This window comes from Coccinella septempunctata, chromosome 8 (genome assembly GCF_907165205.1).
Source record: "Coccinella septempunctata chromosome 8, icCocSept1.1, whole genome shotgun sequence".
Lineage (NCBI taxonomy): Eukaryota > Metazoa > Arthropoda > Insecta > Coleoptera > Coccinellidae > Coccinella > Coccinella septempunctata.
In genome coordinates, this window is record NC_058196.1 from 11,099,698 (window position 1) to 11,121,698 (window position 22,001).

At 37.9% G+C, this 22,001-nt stretch overlaps 1 protein-coding gene across 2 annotated transcripts in view; it reads right to left on the reverse strand.

Moving 5' to 3' along the window:
- Nucleotides 1-22,001, reverse strand: part of LOC123318930 (C3 and PZP-like alpha-2-macroglobulin domain-containing protein 8) — a 1,198,665-nt gene that overhangs the window by 526,465 nt on the left and 650,199 nt on the right. For both annotated transcript variants that reach the window (XM_044905716.1, XM_044905717.1), the window contains one exon: nt 6,697-6,842. In XM_044905716.1, the coding sequence (XP_044761651.1) occupies nt 6,697-6,842 (146 nt within the window). The remainder of the gene's footprint in view (nt 1-6,696; nt 6,843-22,001) is intronic.

The following is a 22,001-nucleotide window of genomic DNA, read 5'->3' on the forward strand; positions in this document are numbered from 1 at the left end:
TTATCGAGGCTCAGTTTGGGGCCCTTTTTCAGACACCCTGTATAATATTTCCTCATAAGTTATACAAGAAACAGTATCAGCGTACTTTCTTTTGTTCTTCTTTCGCAAAAAGAAATTCTTATAATGAGGGATTTTGAAGATATGGACACTAATCTGTGACAACCTTTTTTTCAAAAAATTTGATAATCAGGTTATAATTCAAAAACCGCTTGACTGGTTGCACATATCATACATCAAATCAGTGTAAAATTAAACGAAGAATTCGAATATGTAAAAATATACAGGGTGTTGCATTTGAAATAACGAAGTTACATTCGTTTCCGGTGAAACCGGAAGTAGATTCCGCTTGAAAATATTTTGCAATTAAAGTTCATGTTCTCTAAAACGAAAATCCAAAATCTTGAATCTGTATTACAATTCCTTCCTCGAAAACTTCTAATGAAACACTTAAAAAAATCACCCTGTATATATATATATATATACAGGGTCCGTCAGAAAAGGACGGACGGTTTAAAAAAAACATAAAAGCGGTAGTTTTCACTCAGAAGCAAATTTATTTACGGATTCGAGCTCGCAATAAACAGCATAAACCACAATTAAGTGTGGAAGATCACATGAGTCATGTGATGGCCGTTTTTGGCAATGCAATGCATGCTGAAGGCGTACTTGGAACAAATTATCAATACAATGATATAATTTCTCGATTAGAAGGATAAAAGTAGATAACTGTAAAAGATTCCAAAAATAGATCAGGAAATGACTGTGTCGATTTAGCAGTGAAAACAAATTTTATTCAATGTAAAGATGAAATAGATTTTGAAGATTTAAATGAAAATTAGATAAAACGGATTTTAGAGATGATTACAATGAAAAATGCTTGATGAAGTTTTCGCTGAGTTTGATATGGGTTTGGTTGAAGGGTAATACAAAATAAACTAGTTTGAATTTACAGATTAGATGCAAAATTTTATTTCTAGTCCTGTAGAATTTAATCAAATTTGGGTTCAAGCTGCCAAACTAAGCTGATTGTAGATAAAGTTAAAATTTTTACTTATCTAAAATAGCCCGTTGTAGATACGAGACCTTTATTGAAAAGGCTATTTTAAAATGATACTGATGATGTATGTATGTATGTATATGTATATATATGTATATATATGATGTATATGTATGTATATGTATATATTGTATTATAATAAATTCTGATTTGCTTTGTATGAATATTCCCATCATATTATACTCGTATACTGACAATGGATTATTGCCGATAGGTTGGTACTTTGTTATACAGCTCGTTTGGGAAAAGGAACGTTTGGGAAACGGAAATACTTAAAAGGCGAATATATGGCACCGAGGTATTTTTGGATATACCATATTTATAGGCTCTTACTGTCTTCGGAGCCGAGATTCAAATGATTCATAATTTTTCGTTAACCCGGACTTGGATTTTTCTTGCGATTATTGAATGATATATTTGAGCTTTGAATAAGCAACACTTTTGCCAAATATGAAGAAAATATATTGGGTGGTTCGTCTGATATGGCTCCAGGAAGAAACGAGCAGAATTCATAAAACATCCTGTTTCTAGGCTACGAAGACAGACAGAGTCAATACATGTAGTATCTCCAGAACCACCTCGGTGGTACCTCTCCGCCTGTTAATTATTTCCGTTTCTTAATGAAACATCCTGTATAAAACTATAGATTACCCTAATTCAAGAAAGTAAGTACTGCCACATTCTTCCTCAGTAGGGGTATGTCTATAATAAATTTTAACTGCAGTATGAAAAAAAAGTTTCGCAACACGATAGTGATCAGCCCTGACGAACAAAATCGAATCTGACTACGAGAATATAACGTTGATTCTAACGTTCCTAGGAAAAACACCGCAAAAATGTATTGCAACATTTCTTGACTTTCGTATTCTTTCCATATTACTGCCCTTCTCCTGATATTTCTTTCCACATCTCGCACCCCAGGATTTTCACACTTCCCCAACCCTATACAAAGAGTCGTTATGGTTTCGCCTTCTTGATCCCCATCAAAATATCATTAAAGCATAGGAGAAAACGAAGCAAAATCATTTCAATACCACCGATAGGTATACAGGAATCCGCAGCAGTTACCCGACTACCTATATTTATCGACGTCATAAGATTCTGAAGCAATAAGAACATTGAGTTTATATATATGATACCACTTCAGAGGATTCCTCTATGAGTGTTGGATACGGCGGCCAATTTAGTGAATTAGGGTCAAGTGTTTCAACGAGATACCGAATTTGAATATGAACAGGATGTTTCATGAGTCGTTGGCCATAGCCCAATGGTGAATGCAGGTCATCCAGGACTTTCAGAAAACTTTATTAGTTTGGGAGATACGGGGTGATTCATGAATATTGACCTAAATTTGCGATAGCTATAACTCTGGAATGCAAGGTCCGATTTCGATAAAATTTTATGAGTTTCTTAATTTCATAAAGCTCTTTCAAACGGTTCATGAAATATCAATATTTTCAGGGCAGTACTCAGAATATCATGATTTTTCATTCAAGGTTCAAAATCTGAATATTTTACATCCCTTACAGAAATTCGTTATTCTATAAATTTCTGAAGAGTTCCGAAAAGAAATCAATTTTATGTCAACTGACTATTCATTGCATTGAATTGGACTTCTATTATTCAGAATTCACAGAAACTTGAGGTTGTGGTTTGAATTCAAAGTTCATTTTAAATTCGCTCTGTTCTATTTTTTCAAGCATACTTCTCAATAATTACGTGAAGAATACGAATAATGAGAATCGCACCGAAAATGTGAAAAAAAAGCGGAAACATGCGGGAGATAGTAGTCGTGGAAGTAATTTTAATTTGCTTCCAAAGAATCGTAAATTAGAAACCTTAAGTTAAGGGGTCAAAATTTTCATTCCTTATTAATTTCCACTTGGTTATTTTTTCGAGAATTCCAATTTATTTTTTTATATATGTAGAGAATTCCAGTTTATTTTGTTATTTTTATGGAGAATTTTAATTCATTTTGTTATTTATATAGCGAATTATTTGAGTTATTTCATTTTTAGAATTATATTTGAGTTCACATTTATTGGCGAGAGATGGCCCTACACCTCCCCGTGGTTCTTGCTGGACAATGAATTGAATGAAAAATCAACCAATTGGGTTTAATTTCAATTTTGTTTTTCATTTATATTCAATTTATTGACTGAGTAGGGCATACTTCCACCTTTTTTTTCAGATTTTCATCGGGAAACCCATTTAATAACTTCAGGAAATGGAATGATACGTTCGAAATATCTTATCTCTCAACGCTAAGCATCGTAAGCAGTATACCTACCAACGATCCTTTTTTGCGGCGTTGCCGCTTGAGGCGCCCGGCCATGTCTTTAGGCGGCCGTGGTTCGGCCATTTGGAACTATCTAGTGCCTCTGCATATTCTGAGCTAGGAATTGAAACTTTAAACGAAGAATAGTGGGCCGGAAAGCGAGATTCTAACTTTTCGCAGACGACATTTGTGAATTTTTGTTCAAGAACGACTACCTTCGGTTGTATCCGGCTTCAGGTTGGATACATGAAAAGCTTTAAGTTTGTCCACCCCCTCAACAGAGGAAGAACCAGTAAAGCTACCAACAACCAGAGCTTTCCTTTGTCTGCGATTTTGTTTGTGCTGGACAACTTTCCATTCTGTTTCATTCCCTCCAATGGAGGCATCACCGACAACATTTTTGTTCGGACTAACGGGATCTACAGGCGTAGCTGTGGGTATTAAATTTTGTGTTCTATTTACATTCACAGCGATGCGTTTCGTTTTTCCTTTTTCGCCAATGTACTGGTATGAGCGTCAGTTGATGAACACGTAAACTCAGTATTCGAACCCGAGGCCGTACGATGATGACCCGCTGTTGCGATGCACCCAGATGACACCGACAACGTACGCGAATACAATTCATCATGGTCACCGGTACTCCCACTCATCTGGTATGTTGACATCTTTTCTTTCCTTAGTGTGTTTATTTCTTTATCCTTAATCTGAATCTCATTTTGCAAGGCGGAAATTTTGAATTTCAGGAGCGTATTGTTTTCTAAGAATATACAGGGTCTTTCACGAGGAACCTCACCCATATTTATACGGGAAACTACTGAACGTATTTTCATGAAATTCAGCACTTATAAGTATTTCACGATGCTGATGAAATCTAAAATATTTTCAAGGCATGAGCACCTCCGGTTTTTCCGGAAATGACGTCAACTTCCGTTTTTCAAATTAAAACACCATTTTTTTATTGCAGATATAGATTTCTTAGAAAATTTCAAGTTATTTTGATGTAACATTTTTCAGTTTTGGTTGGAAAATTCTCTCTCAGCTCCGCTGAAACAAGAATAACTTCGAGGTTTATGGATGGAAAATTTTCATTTTTGGGATTTTTCAAGATGTAAGATTGATGTATCCACTTTAAAAATCGAAACCGCGATTCATGATACAGGGGGTGAAAAAATCGCTTTCAAAGTTAGGGATGACAAAATCGTGAAAAATCAATTTTTTCAAATTAGAACCCCATTTTTTTATGGTAGATATTGAATCTACGTTAAAAAATAATGTGAGTGTATGCATCACACCCTTGCCCTAAAGAGGATATTTTCTGAGTTATTCACATAAAACTGTTTTTCGTCCTGAATTTTCAGCTATTTTTTTCCCTTCACGCCAAAAAGATGAAATTTTCAGGAACTATTACTTAAACCATGGTTTAGATTTTACTACCCTAATATGCAAGAAAAAAAAGTTACAGATTGTTCCTAAATAGATGGCGAATTTTGATTTGAATTTGTATCGGAAACCTTTTTATTTCAACTAATCGGCCATCGGTTTTCTCTCCAGTGATATATAAATAATTCCTTATGAACCATAGGCAAAACTTACCATGTTTTACATTCTTTTTTTTAATGATAGATGTCATTAATTACATCTGCCAAATTCCTCTTTATTCAGTAGCATTTTGTGTTTACTATTAATTTGGTGATAATTCGTATTAAGTTATAAAATCCACCACTATGCCTAATTTTACCAATGAAGATTATTTAAATCTCATTCTACTTCATGGAGAATGTAATAAAGTTGTAGATAGAACGATTCGACTGTTCATTGAGAGGTTTCCTGACCGACCCAGACCAACGAGAGATATAATTAACAGAACCATGACAAACTTGAGAAATGTCGGATCTTTCGTTGAGAAAAATATACACAGAGAAAAAAGTGTAGTAGAAGATGAAAAGAACGAAATCACAGTTCTTGCATATCTTCGTGTGAATCCTCAAAATTCTCTCAAAGATGCCGAGATTGATCTGGGATTATCTCAATCGAGTGTATCAAAAATAATGCAATTTCGATGTTCACATTTATGATGGGACTTTAACTGGTAAGATAGAACACTACACATGTTTGCATTATTTAAAGAATGTTCTCCCTTAGAATATAGATATTCTGACATATTGACTCAAATAATTGAGCCGCTAGTACAGAACCATAATGACTTATGGTATCAACAAGATGGCGCGCCTCCACACAATTCACTCAATGTGTCAAATATCCTCTACAGGCTATTTGAAGATCGATGGTTGGCGAACAATGGTCCACATCTTTGGCCACCACGTTCTCCCGATTTAACTCCTTTAGACTATTATGTTTGGGATAGGATAAAAAATATTGTCTACATTGTCTACTCAACTCCCCTGACTGATAAAGAGGACTGCATAGAACGAGTCAGAAATGCGTTCAGGTTTCTTTAGAGTTTTAGATTCATAGTTTTGAAACTCAATTTGGTTTTTAAACACTTTTGCAGATCTCTTCCTCCCGATGAAATAAGAAGAGCAACGCACGAAGCATTCCTGAGACGTATAAATAAATGTCTAGAAATTAACGGTCAAATTTTGAGCATCTTTTCTAGTTATAACTGCGAGAGTTTGCTATGGTTCTCCTAATAGTAACTTGAAGTCGGTTTCAAGAAGGGGTGAAAAATCTACAGCAGGGTTCAAAAAACAGTTCCTGAAAATTTCATCTTTTTGGCGTGAAGCGAAAAGACATAGCTGAAAATTCAAGACGAAAAACAGTTTTTTGTGAATAACTCAGAAAATATCCATTTTGGATTTAGATCAGTATTCATGAATCACCCCGTATCTCCGAAACTAATAGCCTTAGGATACAAAACAAGCAAGTTTTCTGAAAGGCCTAGATGACCTGCACTCACCATTGGGCCATGACCAACAACTCATGAAACACCCTGTATGTGTTCTGATCTCCCTGATCTCTTGTATTTACTATACAAATAACAAAAAATGTTTTGACAACAGTCAAAACCCCATATTTTCGTACTATACAGAGTGCAATGTGACAAATTTCAATAGCCAACCGAGTGCCAAAATAAAAGTGAATGGAGTATAGGTATGGTTGGTTCTGAAATTTTGATAGTAAATTTCATCAATTTTCTCGGCAAGACTGCAGCGCACAGTTCAAGGCGAGGAATGTTTTGACAAGAGTCATAGGCTCACATTTCCTACTATACAGAGTGGAATGTGTCAAATTTTCATGGGCAACCGAGTACTAAAATAAAAGCGAATGGAGTATGTGTAATAATTCAAATGTATGCGCCCTGTCGATATAATCAAATAGTTAGATGAAACATTCAATTTACCTTTTACTAGGATCAAATCTAATGTCGCCGACCATTTCTGAACTTCCCCCCAGCAGGCAAACTAGAGATGATGGTTCCGCCACAATTTCAAGGTCCACAGGCTGATTAGGTAGCCACCACTCGCGTTCTTCCATGTTGACATAAACCTGTGAAAACTTTTTTTATCATTCAGTTCCAAAAAAATTCACTAAATTCAATTGATGGGCGATATTTGATGAATTTATAATGAATATTTATATATATATATATATATATATATATATATATATATATATATATATATATATATATATATATATATATATATATATATATATATATATATATATATATATATATATATATATATATATATATATATATATATATATATATATATATATATATATATATATATATATATATATATATATATATAATAATGAAGAAATATCGTGCCTAAACAGGGAGGCAGTGAATAAAATAATGCGGATAAATTCAGATGCATACCACCCGACGATATGAATATCGACAAGTGTTACGATCTGAATTGAGCTAGCCAATTTGCCATCGTCAAGGCCCCCAAATGGAGTACGCTCCACCGAAGAAAAGCAGATGCTGACCATGGTTTCGGCCTCATTTGGCCTCATCAGAGCAACATAGCATTTTTCCACGGTGGAGAACGTTTGGAATTGATGGAACTTTATTCAATGTTGTCATGTTCTCGTGGGTATTATTTACCCACAGCGCCATCCAACATGAAACGGTATCCGATTCAATCCCCCCCAGATAGAACCCAAGACGAAGACAATAGCATATGTTCCATATTTTCCCTAATTCAGTACGCCGGTTCGCATTTGCGAACGTCGGACGTATGATGGGAAGTCTGAAACGCGCTCGGTTCACGACAGAGTACGATGCCGGCGATACAATAATGAAGAAATATCGTGCCTAAACAGGGAGGCAGTGAATAAAATAATGCGGATAAATTCAGATGCATACCACCCGACTTCCCATCATACGTCCGACGTTCGCAAATGCGAACCGGCGTACTGAATTAGGGAAAATATGGAACATATGCTATTGTCTTCGTCTTGGGTTCTATCTGGGGGGGATTGAATCGGATACCGTTTCATGTTGGATGGCGCTGTGGGTAAATAATACCCACGAGAACATGACAACATTGAATAAAGTTCCATCAATTCCAAACGTTCTCCACCGTGGAAAAATGCTATGTTGCTCTGATGAGGCCAAATGAGGCCGAAACCATGGTCAGCATCTGCTTTTCTTCGGTGGAGCGTACTCCATTTGGGGGCCTTGACGATGGCAAATTGGCTAGCTCAATTCAGATCGTAACACTTGTCGATATTCATATCGTCGGGTGGTATGCATCTGAATTTATCCGCATTATTTTATTCACTGCCTCCCTGTTTAGGCACGATATTTCTTCATTATTGTATCGCCGGCATCGTACTCTGTCGTGAACCGAGCGCGTTTCAGACTTCCCATCATACGTCCGACGTTCGCAAATGCGAACCGGCGTACTGAATTAGGGAAAATATGGAACATATGCTATTGTCTTCGTCTTGGGTTCTATCTGGGGGGGATTGAATCGGATACCGTTTCATGTTGGATGGCGCTGTGGGTAAATAATACCCACGAGAACATGACAACATTGAATAAAGTTCCATCAATTCCAAACGTTCTCCACCGTGGAAAAATGCTATGTTGCTCTGATGAGGCCAAATGAGGCCGAAACCATGGTCAGCATCTGCTTTTCTTCGGTGGAGCGTACTCCATTTGGGGGCCTTGACGATGGCAAATTGGCTAGCTCAATTCAGATCGTAACACTTGTCGATATTCATATCGTCGGGTGGTATGCATCTGAATTTATCCGCATTATATATATATATATATATATATATATATATATATATATATATATATATATATATATATATATATATATATATATTTTTTTTTTGCATATTTTTAGGATTCTTTGGAATATCGTGTATGAAGATCATACTCGTATATCTTAAGTGCTCCGGTAGTTCGGACGTGTTTGCTCCTGTTGAAAGTGGTGCATTTCATGAGCAAGGTTATTTTAAGTTGATTGAAATTTATCTGAATGACAGTTCGATCATTCGAGGTAGGAGATTGCTCTAAATTATCGAATATTTCGTTTAGCTTGTCAAGCGGACAAGGTTTATTTTTTGCAAGCTAATTCCTATCATTGTTTGTTTGCAACCGGGCTCACCCCGCCCTCTTGTATACACGCATTCCACGCATCGCTGGTGCGTTCCTACTCCCACCACTTGTGTCCATTTTCCGTCGCATGACCCCCTAGTTGGAGTTGCTTATGTGCGTAACTGCGTGACTGCTCAGAAGTTGTTCTACACTGTGTGGTAATCGATTTAAATTCTATCGATATCTACTTGCCTATACAGAGATCGCTGGTCGCTTACGTCCGCGCAAACAGCCTTGATTCTCGCCGGGATATTCCTTTTTCTTGTCCCATTAATTTTAAGTATTTTTTCTTACAGACTTAGACGTTTTCGAAATAGGTTCAGGCTAACCTTTTTATCATGCACTTTCCCATCCGTGGCCTACCCCGTCTCTATATAAAGTCTCTCTTACCGGCCAAAAGAGAGTGAAGTGCGTACTCGCCTAATTCCTATTCCAAATCTTCATCTATAGATTGCTGTCGTTTATTAATTTACCAGAATGCCAAAATGCCATGTATGCTCAAAGCCAACAACGTTGCGTCAGTTGCATCAAATTATCTTCGGACGAATTGAACCGGGTAGATGAGGGGTGGACTTGTGAATATTGCAGAAGAGATACCAGAATCTTTCGCAGTCAATGAGTGTCCTCGCCTCTGTCTTCAGATAACGTGAACGTTTCAAGTTGTAGTACCCAGCTTCACCCTCTTGACCCAATAAATACTGATCAATTCGCGGTACTTATATCCAAACTCAATGAAATATCCTCCGACATTTCCGATGTCAAGGCTACTCAATTGACATTGCAATCCGAAATATCTGATTGCAAGTCGATTTTGCAGAAACATTCGACAGAGATCAGTACTCAAGGCAAAACGATCAAAAGTCATTCGGTGATCATTCGGTGACCCTAGGTAAACACGAAAGCGGCATTCACTTCTGCAGCGACAAACTTAGTGAACTTGCTTCAAATCAAGACCAGCTCAAAGCAAACCTGGAGATTACTTGTGCACATTTGTCTGGGGTGGAGGAAGCCTCCTGTTCTGTTTCCCGTAATTCGACGACAAGTTCTGCCCACAAATCCATTGAGATTCTCGACCGCTTGAGGAGATCACACAACATTTTAATACGTGGTGTTCCCGAATCAGACTTGGCTGGCGATACGGCACTTGTTTCAGAATTAATCGTCTACGGAGCAAATGCCCACCGCATATTTCTTGAGCGATTTGCTCTTGCCAACGCTAACCGTCCCAGAATGCTGAAGGTCACATTCAATAACCCGATGGTTGTCACTAGGTTGCTGCGGAACAAAAAAGTCATTTTGTATCTCAATTTGACCTCAAGTTTGTATCTCAATTTGACCTCAATTTCTAAGAGTTCTGGGTTGGTGAAAACTTAGGGACTCGAGGATTGAGATCGATAATACGGTTTACTTGATAATGAACGTTTATTTCCTGATCTAACAAACTATAGGTATATAGTAAAAGTAAAATTGATGACGTCAAGACCACATAATCGAAATCGAATTACATTTTGCATATTCAGTACATTTTTCTTTACTTGCAATATTGATGCAGTTGGATTAAGGAATGTTAGATTTTAAAACAAACTATTGTAATCCTTTGTCTTCCCTGGCCTACTTACATATGAAATAACAATTATGAAAGAAAGAATGATCTAAATAATTGTTGGTATTTCTGGAACAGTAACGAAAGCTTCCAGAATGATGAAAATTCATATGGAATCGATGCATTTTCCTAAAACATTCCATCTCACTTGTATTATTTTGTAAAATATAACCACAAAACTACCTCAGTTACCGATAGACAGAAGTATTTTCAAAATCCCTGATCACATCAATCTCGCCGACAGTAATTTTCATATTCCTGAAAAAATTGATTTCCTCATTGGAGCCGATTTATATTTTGAACTGTTGATACCAGAAATCATAAGATTAGGAATAGGACACCCTGTATTACAGAACTCATATCTGAGCTGGCTTGTAGCAGATCAAACGTCCTCAACTTCAAAGTATTGTTCGCAATTCACGTTTCTCAATGTATGTAATACATTTTCGGACTCTGAGGAAATAAGCTTGAATGAGTTCATACCTAGGTTTTGGCAATTGGAGGAAATATCGAACGATCGTTCATTGCCAAGGGAAGATAGAATTTGCGAAGAGCTTTTTCAAAATTCAGTTGTCAGAATGAAAAATGAATCCTTTCAGGTTGATATTCCATTTTTGTCTCCGGAACATATACAGAAGTTGGGTGACTCATTTCCTTCGGCACGAGGGAGATTTTTCTCTTTAGAAGAGAAGTTTCAGCAGTGTCCAGAATATAGGAATTATTCTATAACTTTCATTAATGAATATATCGGTTTGGGACATGCCAAATATGTCGAATTTGATTCCGACAATCCTGAGACCTATAAAGGTAAAATTTTCTTGCCCCACCACGGTGTTATGAAGGAAACCAGCACTTTTACGCCTTTGAGAGTGGCTTTTGATGCTTCTATGAAGACAACATCTGGATTTTCCTTGAACGACATAATGTTTAAAGGGTTTCCTACACAACCAGACTTGTTCGATATTCTTGTCCGCTTTAGACTGTTCAAGTTTGTATTGACTACAGATATTCAGAGAATGTTTCGGATGATCTGGATTTCTCCTGAACATAGAACATTTCAAAACATTTTATGGCGGGAGAGACCGACAGATTCCCTCAAATGCCTTGAGTTGCAAACCGTAACTTATAGCACTAGGAGTGCTCCTTTCTTGGCCACTCGTTATCTTAAAAAACTTGCTCTGGAAGAAAAGGTGAAATATTCACTAGCGTCTGATGATATTTTGACTGGTTCTGAAAATTTATCAGATTTAAAAAAATTGAGATCACAATTAATCGAACTTCTAAACTCACACGGATTCAAATTGCATAAGTGGCATTCTAATTGTGCGGAATTTGACGAGAGTAGGGGAAAGTGGGGGAATTGGGAACACTTAATTTCAAACGCTGAAAAATTATACAAAAAATCAATGAAAGTATCAAACTTTCATTGAAAAATGAACTTTGCTCATTTATGTACTAATCGGAAACAAAAAACTATAAAAAATCAACGTTTCCTAAAATATATCAACGAAATCAAAAAATACTATCGTTTCTATTTACCCGACACCCTATGGGGTAATTGTGAACAGTCCTGGAGCAAATAAAAATAATTAGAAATGGCACATATCACACAAGTATCCACGTCTTGTTTCTCTTGCAGTACATTGTGCCCCTAGTTTACAGGTACCTCATATGATCCAATCCTCCATTAGTGGGGCTTCATACCTTACATAGCAAATTATGCAGAAAAATTCTTCTTCTGTGGGACCTGGGTTCAATTTCTCAGTCCTTTGCTTTTGGCGTGCCTCTTTGTACCCTTTTTATGTTGGTTTTAGGTTTTTTATGTTAAATTTTTTCCTTCTTAACATTTCTCTGTATGTATTTGCCTTCTTTGCTTTTCTTCGTGTTGATTTTTCATTGGTGAAATTGATAATATCTTGAATTCATTTTGTTTCAATTTTCGGAACAGAGTATTTAGTTCAAGCTTAGCCTATTATGAGCTTTTCGTTTCTTAAATCTTCGAACACACAGCAGGGATATTCAATTTTATATTTAGTTTCGGTCTTCTTTGTATAATTTCTTGGCATCTAGATAGAACATATTTCAACTTTACATATTTCAACTTTAATATATTTGTTAACCATCAACCAGAGCAGTACAGAAGTAATTGGGAGCACAGGGGATATAAGGAACGTTCCCAATTACCCACCTGACATCGTTCCTAATTACCCCAAGTTATCAAAAGAATTAAAAATGGCTGGCATTCACTTACCCATTTTCTTTCAACTTCAAAACACGTAGGTTTTGGAAAAACATAGTACCAGTATGAAATCAACAAAATATGGCACCTCTAAACTTCAAAATAAGATAGTTACAATTATTATTAACACACGAAAAAATTATAGTTGAAATGCGGAATCCATTCATCGACTCACTGTAACAGGAAATATGCAACTTATCGCCGCAACTTTTGAGTAAGCCCTGAGAATCGCCAGATGCATCCGTTGAAAATGTTGAAGACAGTGTCGCACATGAGGAAGTATTTTTTATCTAGCTGTTCCCAATTACCCGCCGTTCCCAATTACCCCACTCTCCCCTACAGGCGATTCGTTGGTGTCGATTTCTGATAATAACTTCTCTAATGAAGTATTCATGGAACACTTGTTCAGATGCATTTCAGATTTCGACTCCGTCAAATTATTCCTCAGATTCGAAAACAAAAAGACAAGTGCTATCGTCCATAGCTCAAATTTATGACCCTTTAGGATTAGTTGGTCCTTGCGTAGTTATCGCAAAAATGATCATGCAGGAGATTTGGCTCGAAAGGCTCAATTGGGACAGAGAACTAAGTCCACAGCTATTGAAAAAATGGCAAAAGTTCGCAAAAAAATTTGACCGACCTTTCAAGGATTCCTTTTTCACGCTGTGTTTTCAAGAATGGGGAAATTACTCCGGTACAACTTCGCGGGTTTTCAGATGCATCCACCAAGGCATATGGCGCATGCGTATACATGCGAGCTCTCTATAATGATGGCGATGTTTCCAGAAATTTGATGTGCTCAAAATCTCGAGTAGCTTCACTTAAAAGAATATTTTTACCTAGACTTGAACTATGTGCAGCAGTTTTGCTGTCAAAACTCAATCATAAAATGAAAAGGGTTATACAATGTCCGGTACCGAAGATATTTTTATGGACTGACTCTAAAATTGTCTTATGCTGGCTGCAATCACCTCCAATGCGTCGGCAGGCCTTTGTTGCAAATAGGGTGGCTGAGGTCCAAGAATTAACTGGTGATTGCTAGAGTCCGACCGAACTTTCGGTTTCGTTTTCGGTTTCGGCCTAGTTTCGGCCAAAAAAACTACAGCCGTAACCGAAACTGAGTTCGGTGGAGCTGCGCTGCTAAGAGTTATCCATAGAATTGTTACTCTTTCGTTATTCATCGCGTATGCGCTCATTGTAATTGTCGTCGCTGGATGATATCGAATCATTTGCGTGACTGGTCTTGGCGCAGCGAACTTTGCATTAGTGCTGTTTGCTGCTAAATTTCGGTACGGCTATCATGACATGACATCAGATAATTACAACATTATCTCGAAACGATAGAAGAAGACGAAGACAAAAGTCTCATTTTCTATTGGTTTCATTCACATCATGTACATGAAATAAAATCTACAATATCATTCACGTTGTCGTCAATAGCGGATTTGAAACCCGCTAGGCACTTAGCCCTGTTGAATTTGGTCAAATTATTTTCACCTACTCTGTTTTTGTCACGAACAGCCGCCCTATCAGGCCTACTTTTGAGTTTTGGCCTTAAGGCAAATCCGCCACTGGTTGTCGTTAAATAACGTTGAATAAAGATCTCTACAGCTTTTTTGATCGGCATTCTGAGAACTTTGGTTTATTGACAAGATAGTCATCAAAATGAGCAAAATTTAGAAGATATTCTCTTTACCTAAAGTTGAAAGAATATTCTCGTACAATTAAAAATATTGAGAAAAAATATTTCTGTTTGCATTCTTCATTTCATGTTTTCCACTAGTGTGTGTAATTCGAAGTTTAATGAAATTGGAAAGATATGGAAGGAATTACTCATTTCATTTCGACATTTTTTTAAAACCCCAAATTATTCACTGGATTCAAAAAATAATTATATGTTTATTTATTTATATTGATTATCAGTTTTAAGATCAGATTATCGAGATTATTATTATGTAACTGAAAAATAATGACTGATCATGATGAATTTTCTTCCACGGAAACATGGCATCATTGAAGTTTCGGTTTCGGTTTCGTTTTCGGCCGAAACTGAGACCGCAGCCGAAATTCGGTTTCGGTTTCGGTTTCGGCCGTAAAAACTTGTTTCGGTCGGACCCTAGTGATTGCATTTGGTCACACATCAACTCAGCAGACAATCCAGCAGATCCTTTATCACGAGGTGTATTCCCACAAGACTTGGTTAATTGTTCTGATTGGTGGACAGGTCCTGCATTCATGATGGAACTTTCAATAAATAGAAATTTTGACGAAATCTCAGAGACTGAACTTGCAGAAAATATCCCTGAACTAAAAAGGGTTTCATTTGCGACAACTGTCAGCATAGGTGCTGAACGTTCAGAACAATTTCCGTTCAAGAGATTCTCTAAATATTTCAGATTGGTAAGATGCATATCATTTTGTTTGAGATTTTCTAAAAATTGTCGTGATAAATGTAACAGACGGTTTGGTCCTCTTTCGGTTTCAGAAATCAATAATGCAGAGATAATACTGATCAAAATAATTCAAAGAGAACATTTTGAAAATGAATTTGAAGGTCTTAAAACCCAGACAATGCCTAAAGTAACCTTCTCTCGAGTTTGAATCTTTATATTGATAATAATGGTTTTATGAGACTTAATACTAGAATTGCAAATGCGCCCATAAAATTTGATCGTAGATTCCCAATCCTTTTACCTGCTAAAAATCATGTTGTCAGAGTGTTGATTGTTTCGAAGTATCTCAAATTGTTACATGCAGGCCCACAGACCGTTCTGTCGAACTTACGACTCAAATATTGGATAGTTCACGGAATACGAGAAATAAAATCTGCGCTTAAAGGATGCGTCACATGTTTCAGATTCAAGGCACAAACTCGTGAACAACTGATGGGAAATATTCCTTCAGATCGAGTAACAATAGCTTAACCCTTTCAGAGAACTGGAATTGATTATGCTGGTCCTTTATTCGTAAAAGAATCTCGCTTAAGACGGTCGGTTGTTTCGGAATCATACATTGCACTCTTCATATGCATGGTGACAAAGGCAGTGCATATCGAGTTAGTCTCTAACTTGAGTACATCGGCATTTATACATACACTCAAACGATTTATCGCACGTCGTGGTTACCCTGAAATAATATGGAGCGATAATGGCAGTAATTTCCGAGGCGCCGCTAATGAATTAAAGGAAAGCGTGAAAATTTTCGTGAAATTTTCGATTTCTTGAGTGTAAGGGAGATAACGTGGAAATTCATACCTCCGAATAGTCCACACTGGGGTGGCCTGTGGGAGGCAAACATCAAGTCGATGAAAAATCCTTTAAAAAGAGCATTCGGAGGAATAGTTTTGCGTTTGAGGAACAGCTGACTTGCCTAGCTCAGATTGAAGCCGTCTTGAACTCTCGGACATTGTGTGCGATTTCTAGCGATCCGGATGATTTCAACTGCTTAACTCCAGGCCATTTTTTTATAGGCCAACCGTTGATGGCATTGCCGGAAAGGGATATCACGGATATTCCTGATAATAGGTTGAAGTATTGGGCATTGTGTCAGAAGATTTCTCAGAATTTTTGGAAGAGATGGTCAATTGAATACCTACATCAGCTGCAGACTAGATCCAAATGGCATCAGTCGGTAGCTGATGTAAAGGAGAACACTTTAGTTCTCATTAAGGAAGATAATCTACCCCCTTTGAAATGGCTCCTTGCAAGGATTATCAAGGTGCTTCCGGGTCCGGATGGTAAGGTACGAGTAGTAGAATTGAAGACGCAAAGTGGAATTTTTGTTCGCCCCATTACTAAACTTTGTCCACTACCCATTAATTGAAAACATTGAAGCAAATGCTTCAAGGGGGCAGAATGTTGGGAAATCAAATAGTTGGAATACATTTTATTTCCTTTTTCTTAATTTGAATTTTGCCCCGAATCCTGAATGGTTCAATATTTATAATTTCACAATCGAGAAAAACAACACATGTCTATAACACACGTTCGGAGCGATAAGCAGGGGTTCTCGAATTTTCATGTGTGTCGAATGAATATTGACTCTCATTGAAATAATTACTGAATCGTGAAATCGTGAAAATTGTGAAAGTTATACTGGGAAAAAATATAGAAAATTATTGCTGCTCTTTATTTTGGTCGAACCAAACAACTCATTTTGGCTGAATTGAAAGAATTAAACCATTGTATACCACAGAACCACCCAACAATAATTTCCAATGGAAATATTTGGTTGAACTGAGTTTATGAATTTTTGGTATATCTAATTTTGGATAGTTATTGTACGTGTCGTACAAATGTGCTGAATTGAAAGAGGTTGAGTTTATCCGATGATAAAACACCTTTACAAATTGAGGAACTAAACCGCCTACGTCAGGAACTAAAGCGTAGACAACGGGCTGGGGAGTCCAATATTGACATCAAGTATGTTTCTGGTACTCCTTTCATAGTCAACATTTCTGTCTCAGCGAAATCGAAAAACTAAATAACTGTAAAAAGAATAAGATTTGTCGATACATAGAGCGTCTGCGCAATACTTAAGTGTTTAGTAGTGGAGGAACGCTATGCCGTCTATGGTATAGTCAGTCGATCATTGACAAGCGTTGTGATCGCATTTTGTCTGCACCGAGTTTAGAGTTGTTATTCAGAGTAATAGAAAGAGTTCATACTTTTCAGTGTTTTATTTATATACAACACCAATCCTAGTCACTCACATCGATCTTAAATATCTTTTAAGTCCTACAATAACCTTCACGAGTTGTCAATTGTTTACACCAATTCACAGTCTCTCTGCTCAAAATATCTGGAACTACTCGCTTTCACTAGAAGTTATCAACCCACATTGATTCTTGTTGCCGAGTCGTGGATGCACTCTGGAATTCCGGACGGTTTTGTGTCGATACCGGGTTACTCCATTTTTAGATGCTATAGCGTAACGTTTGGTTACGGAGGTGTATGTATTTATGTATCAAATGAAATTTACAGCTAGTTCTCTGTTCGACACTTTAGTCCAGGTTTACCCGGTGTCGACACTATATTCATTGACCTCTTCAACCTAGCTTTACTATTGGATGTGTCTATCGACCTCGACCCTCTCAATCCGACATCGAGATGGCAAATTTTCTGAGCGATCTATAAACTACGAAACGAAACCTTTTTGTTGCGGGAGATTTCAACATGGCTGATGTCGACTGGCCACTTTCCCCTGAGGTCTACAACTCGCCATCCGGTCCCTACGTTGACGCCATCCGTGATTCTTATCTCGTTCAGTTGGTGGATAGACCCACACGTTTTCGAAACCTTCTGATCCCATCTTTGTTAGACCTAGTCTCCAATTTTGAGCATCATCTTCCCTTGGGGAAATCAGACCATGCTCTACTTTTTTCAAAACAACATTTTCAGTTCTACAGCCTCAACAAAAAATCGAAGAACACGATAAGGGTTACGAATTACAAACAGTTGCAGAGCAGGATCGCTGGTGTTGATTGGGACGCTATACTCGAGTCCTCGACTGATGTTGAGATCATGTGGAGTCGTTTCGTGGAAGCGCTCGGGAACTTAATTGAGGAATGTTCGATGTTGAAAAATGTTGTCGCAGTGAATTCGAGACCCTTGCTTGACCATAGTATACTCTGGATGATTATACACAAAAAGTCGATATGGCAAGGCTACACTCGACGAAGACAACAGAGAGACTACGATGCCCATCGCACATATTCGACTATCCTCTCCACCACTATCTTTGCTGCCAAGAAAGAATACGAGTCAAGACAAGTTCAGTCCAAAGACCGAAAACGCATTTTCAAATATGTCAGATCATCGCTCAATTCCAAAGTCGAACGCCAGTGGTTTCCAACTCTAACAATCAACCTTGCAGAAACCCCGAAGAAGCTGCAAATGTTTTGGCAGATACATTCGCTGCAGACTTCACGATCGAGACCGGTTCATCCCCACGGGTGCTCAGAAATCGCCTCAACTTTGACTTAAGAAGCATAACCTTTTCCCTTGCTCTGGTCGAAAAACATCTCTCAGCCCTCGATGTTCGTTCTGCACCTGATGGAGATGGTCTTCCATCGAAGCTCTTCAAGTAGTGTGCTCATTTCTTAGCCACCCTCCCTATCTAAAATTTCCACACGATCTTTCGAAACATCCTGTCTGCCTACTTCCTGGCAGAGTGCTATTGTTAATCCAATATTCAAGAAAGAGAGTTCTACAGTTTGCTATGGAAAACAAGGTTATCCCCGACAACATGGCTGTCTTCCCGGTCTTTCAGTGATTACTGACCTGCTGGAATGCGTCAACAACTGGCCGAGAGCACTCGATAACAAGGTTCCCATAGACGTGATATACCTGGACTTTTCCCGCGCTTTTGATCGTGTACCCCACAAACGGCTTTTGCACGTGCTCGATCATCTAAGATTTCGCGGTGACCTTCTTTCGTGGATTGCGGCATTTCTCTCCAACCGCTCATTCAGGGTTAGAGTTGGCAGTTCATTCTCATCCTCTAGACTAGTGACGAGTTGGAGTACCCTAGGGCTCTGTTTTAGGTCCACTAATTTTTCTGCTGTATATCTTTGACTTACCTGCCTACATCAGATCTCATTGCTCCCAGTTTGCTGACGACACTAAATTGTAGGGCATTCCCAAAGACCAGACATTACAACGTTACTTGGACTCTATAGCACGTTGGTGCGAGGACTGGCAGCTGCCTCTTAATCTCGAGAAATGTGTTCTGCATATGGGCAACAACAATCCTCGTCTCCAGTATAACCTTTGCGGTAAACGAATTTATCCTACAAGTAGCCACTGTCATCTTGGTGTTTTTATAACAGACACTTTATCCTGGTCGGAGTTCATTTTGTCTATTGTGAACAAGGCTAAAAGGTCTCTGTTTATGATCCAGAAGGCTTTTGGCAGGTGCGTTCCAGCTACGTGCAGTGCTCTCTATCAGACCTATATTCGTCCTACTCTGGAGTTCGCCAGACCAGTTTGGAGCCCAGTGTTGTGTCGCGACGCTGACATTTTCGAAAATTCGCAAAGGCGGGTCACGAGGTTTCCCTACGCTACACGCCGTCCGGATTACGACGCGAGGGTCGCGATAATGCATCTACCATTATTTGCTGACCGAAGAACGCGCGGAGATCTTATTGTCACGCTCCGGGCCCTTCCTGGTGTTGTCTTACGAGGACCGTATTTCATAAACCCCCCCACGTCGACCAGTCCTCCAGTTGACATCAATATTTGTTATTATCTGTACATTTCTGTATATAATTCAATTCAGGTGAAATGAATAACTGATCATTTACTTTGTAGCCATTTATTGCCAGTGAGAGTTTGTTCTTAAATCAGTTACATCTAGGTTTTTGCTACAAGAGGTAGGTTGTACTCTTTTTAACGATTAAAAACCGCTATAAAGCAGAGACTTAGAAGACGCTACCATCCTAATCTTCACTGATACCCTTCTCCACTGGTAATTTCATGTCTACATATCCAAAATTTTCACATCATTAAAGTCAAAATTGTGTTTTTCTTTCGTCGGAGAGTCAGGAGAATTTTTGAAAGCTGAACGCAAGGCCATACAGGCTTAAGTGCTTATGAACTGTGGAACTGTGTCCTTTTCACGAGCCGCTGGTAGTATTTATCTGTGTTTACCTATGTGCGAATAATGTTTTTTTTTTTGCTTTTGTTTTGATCACTGATTGATGTTTTAGTTTTATTGTATTTTATTCACAACCCACTAAATTTAAATAGAGGGTTCTATTTTTGGATCACTAGATCTGTATGTAACCTCTTAGCATAAATAAATAAATTATTTTCTTTGCAATCATGTATGCTGACGTATATAATTTTTCAGGTATTGTTTGATTTATTTATTTATTTATTTATTTATTTATTTATTTATTTATTTATCTCTGTACAATTGGAATCCAAACAGGGTGAACCCCATATAAGGTATCCACTAATTAATAAGGAGAAAATACAGCTTCGATACCATATCAGAAACTAGAACTTAATTTTCATATGTTACAAGACAAAAAGGAAAAAAAAAACATATTCGGACAAACATGAATCATCCAAGAAAATTCTCCTTCAAAATACGTTTTGCGACTGCAGATTTTATTACAAAAATATTAAAAAGGTGGAATACTGATTGGCGTGAATTCTGGGAAGAATTCGTCCGCATGAACGGAATGTGGAAAAGTTCAACAGTTCTTAAATTTCTTGTTGGGACATTTATTCCTATTTTAGAAAATAATTCACGACACTGTATAAGACCCTGCAAGATTTTGAGCAGAAATAGAATATCCGAAATGGCCCTCCTATCCTCGAGGGACATAATAGAGAATCTTCTTCTAGCTAGTTGATAGTCATGATTATAGTCGAAGGAAAACCTACCACACAGTTGACGCAAAAATCTACTCTGTACTGATTCAATCCGAGAGACATATTTTTTGTAGTGAGGGCTCCAGATGACACTTGAAAAATCAAGTTTAGACGCTACAAATGCATAATATAATGCGAGTATATTCGAGGGACTTCGAAAATATTTTGTCCTCCACCTCACGAAGCCAAGCATTCGCGAAGCACTCGCGGCTATGAAGTCGATGTGCTGGTCCATCAACAATTTAGAGTTGAGAATAACCCCAAGGTCCCTTATCTGTTCTGATACACGAAATATCTCACCATTTAGTTGGTAGGAAAAGTGAATACGGGATTTTTTGCGGGTAAATAGCATCTGGTAACACTCAATATTTAAAAATAAACCATTCTCCCGGCAGAATGCGACGAATCTATTCAAGTCAGATTGGAGTAATAAACAATCGCGGAACTCTCGTACTCGCATATATACCTTGAGGTCATCAGCAAACAACAGGAATCTGGCATATTTGAAACATTTTTGTATAGGGTTGATATAAATCAAAAAGAGAAGTGGTCCCAGGTGGGATCCCTGAGGGACACCCGACGAAGAAGTGTATTCAAACGACTTGATAAGGCCTATATACGATAGGTTGAAATCCTTGAGTGGAATTTGTTACACTTATGGCCATATGCACCGTTTTATTTTATGACTTTAGCCTTGCGGCTTTCACACTCCTCTCCAGAGGAAAATTCACTTATCCCAGATATCTCAGATATCAAAAGGATTAAGCTCTGTTGGAGCCCTTTCCAGGTTTTCGGGCTCGTGGTGGTGGTCGGGTCCGGGTCGCTCCTCGCCTCCCTGCTGTAGGTTGGATTC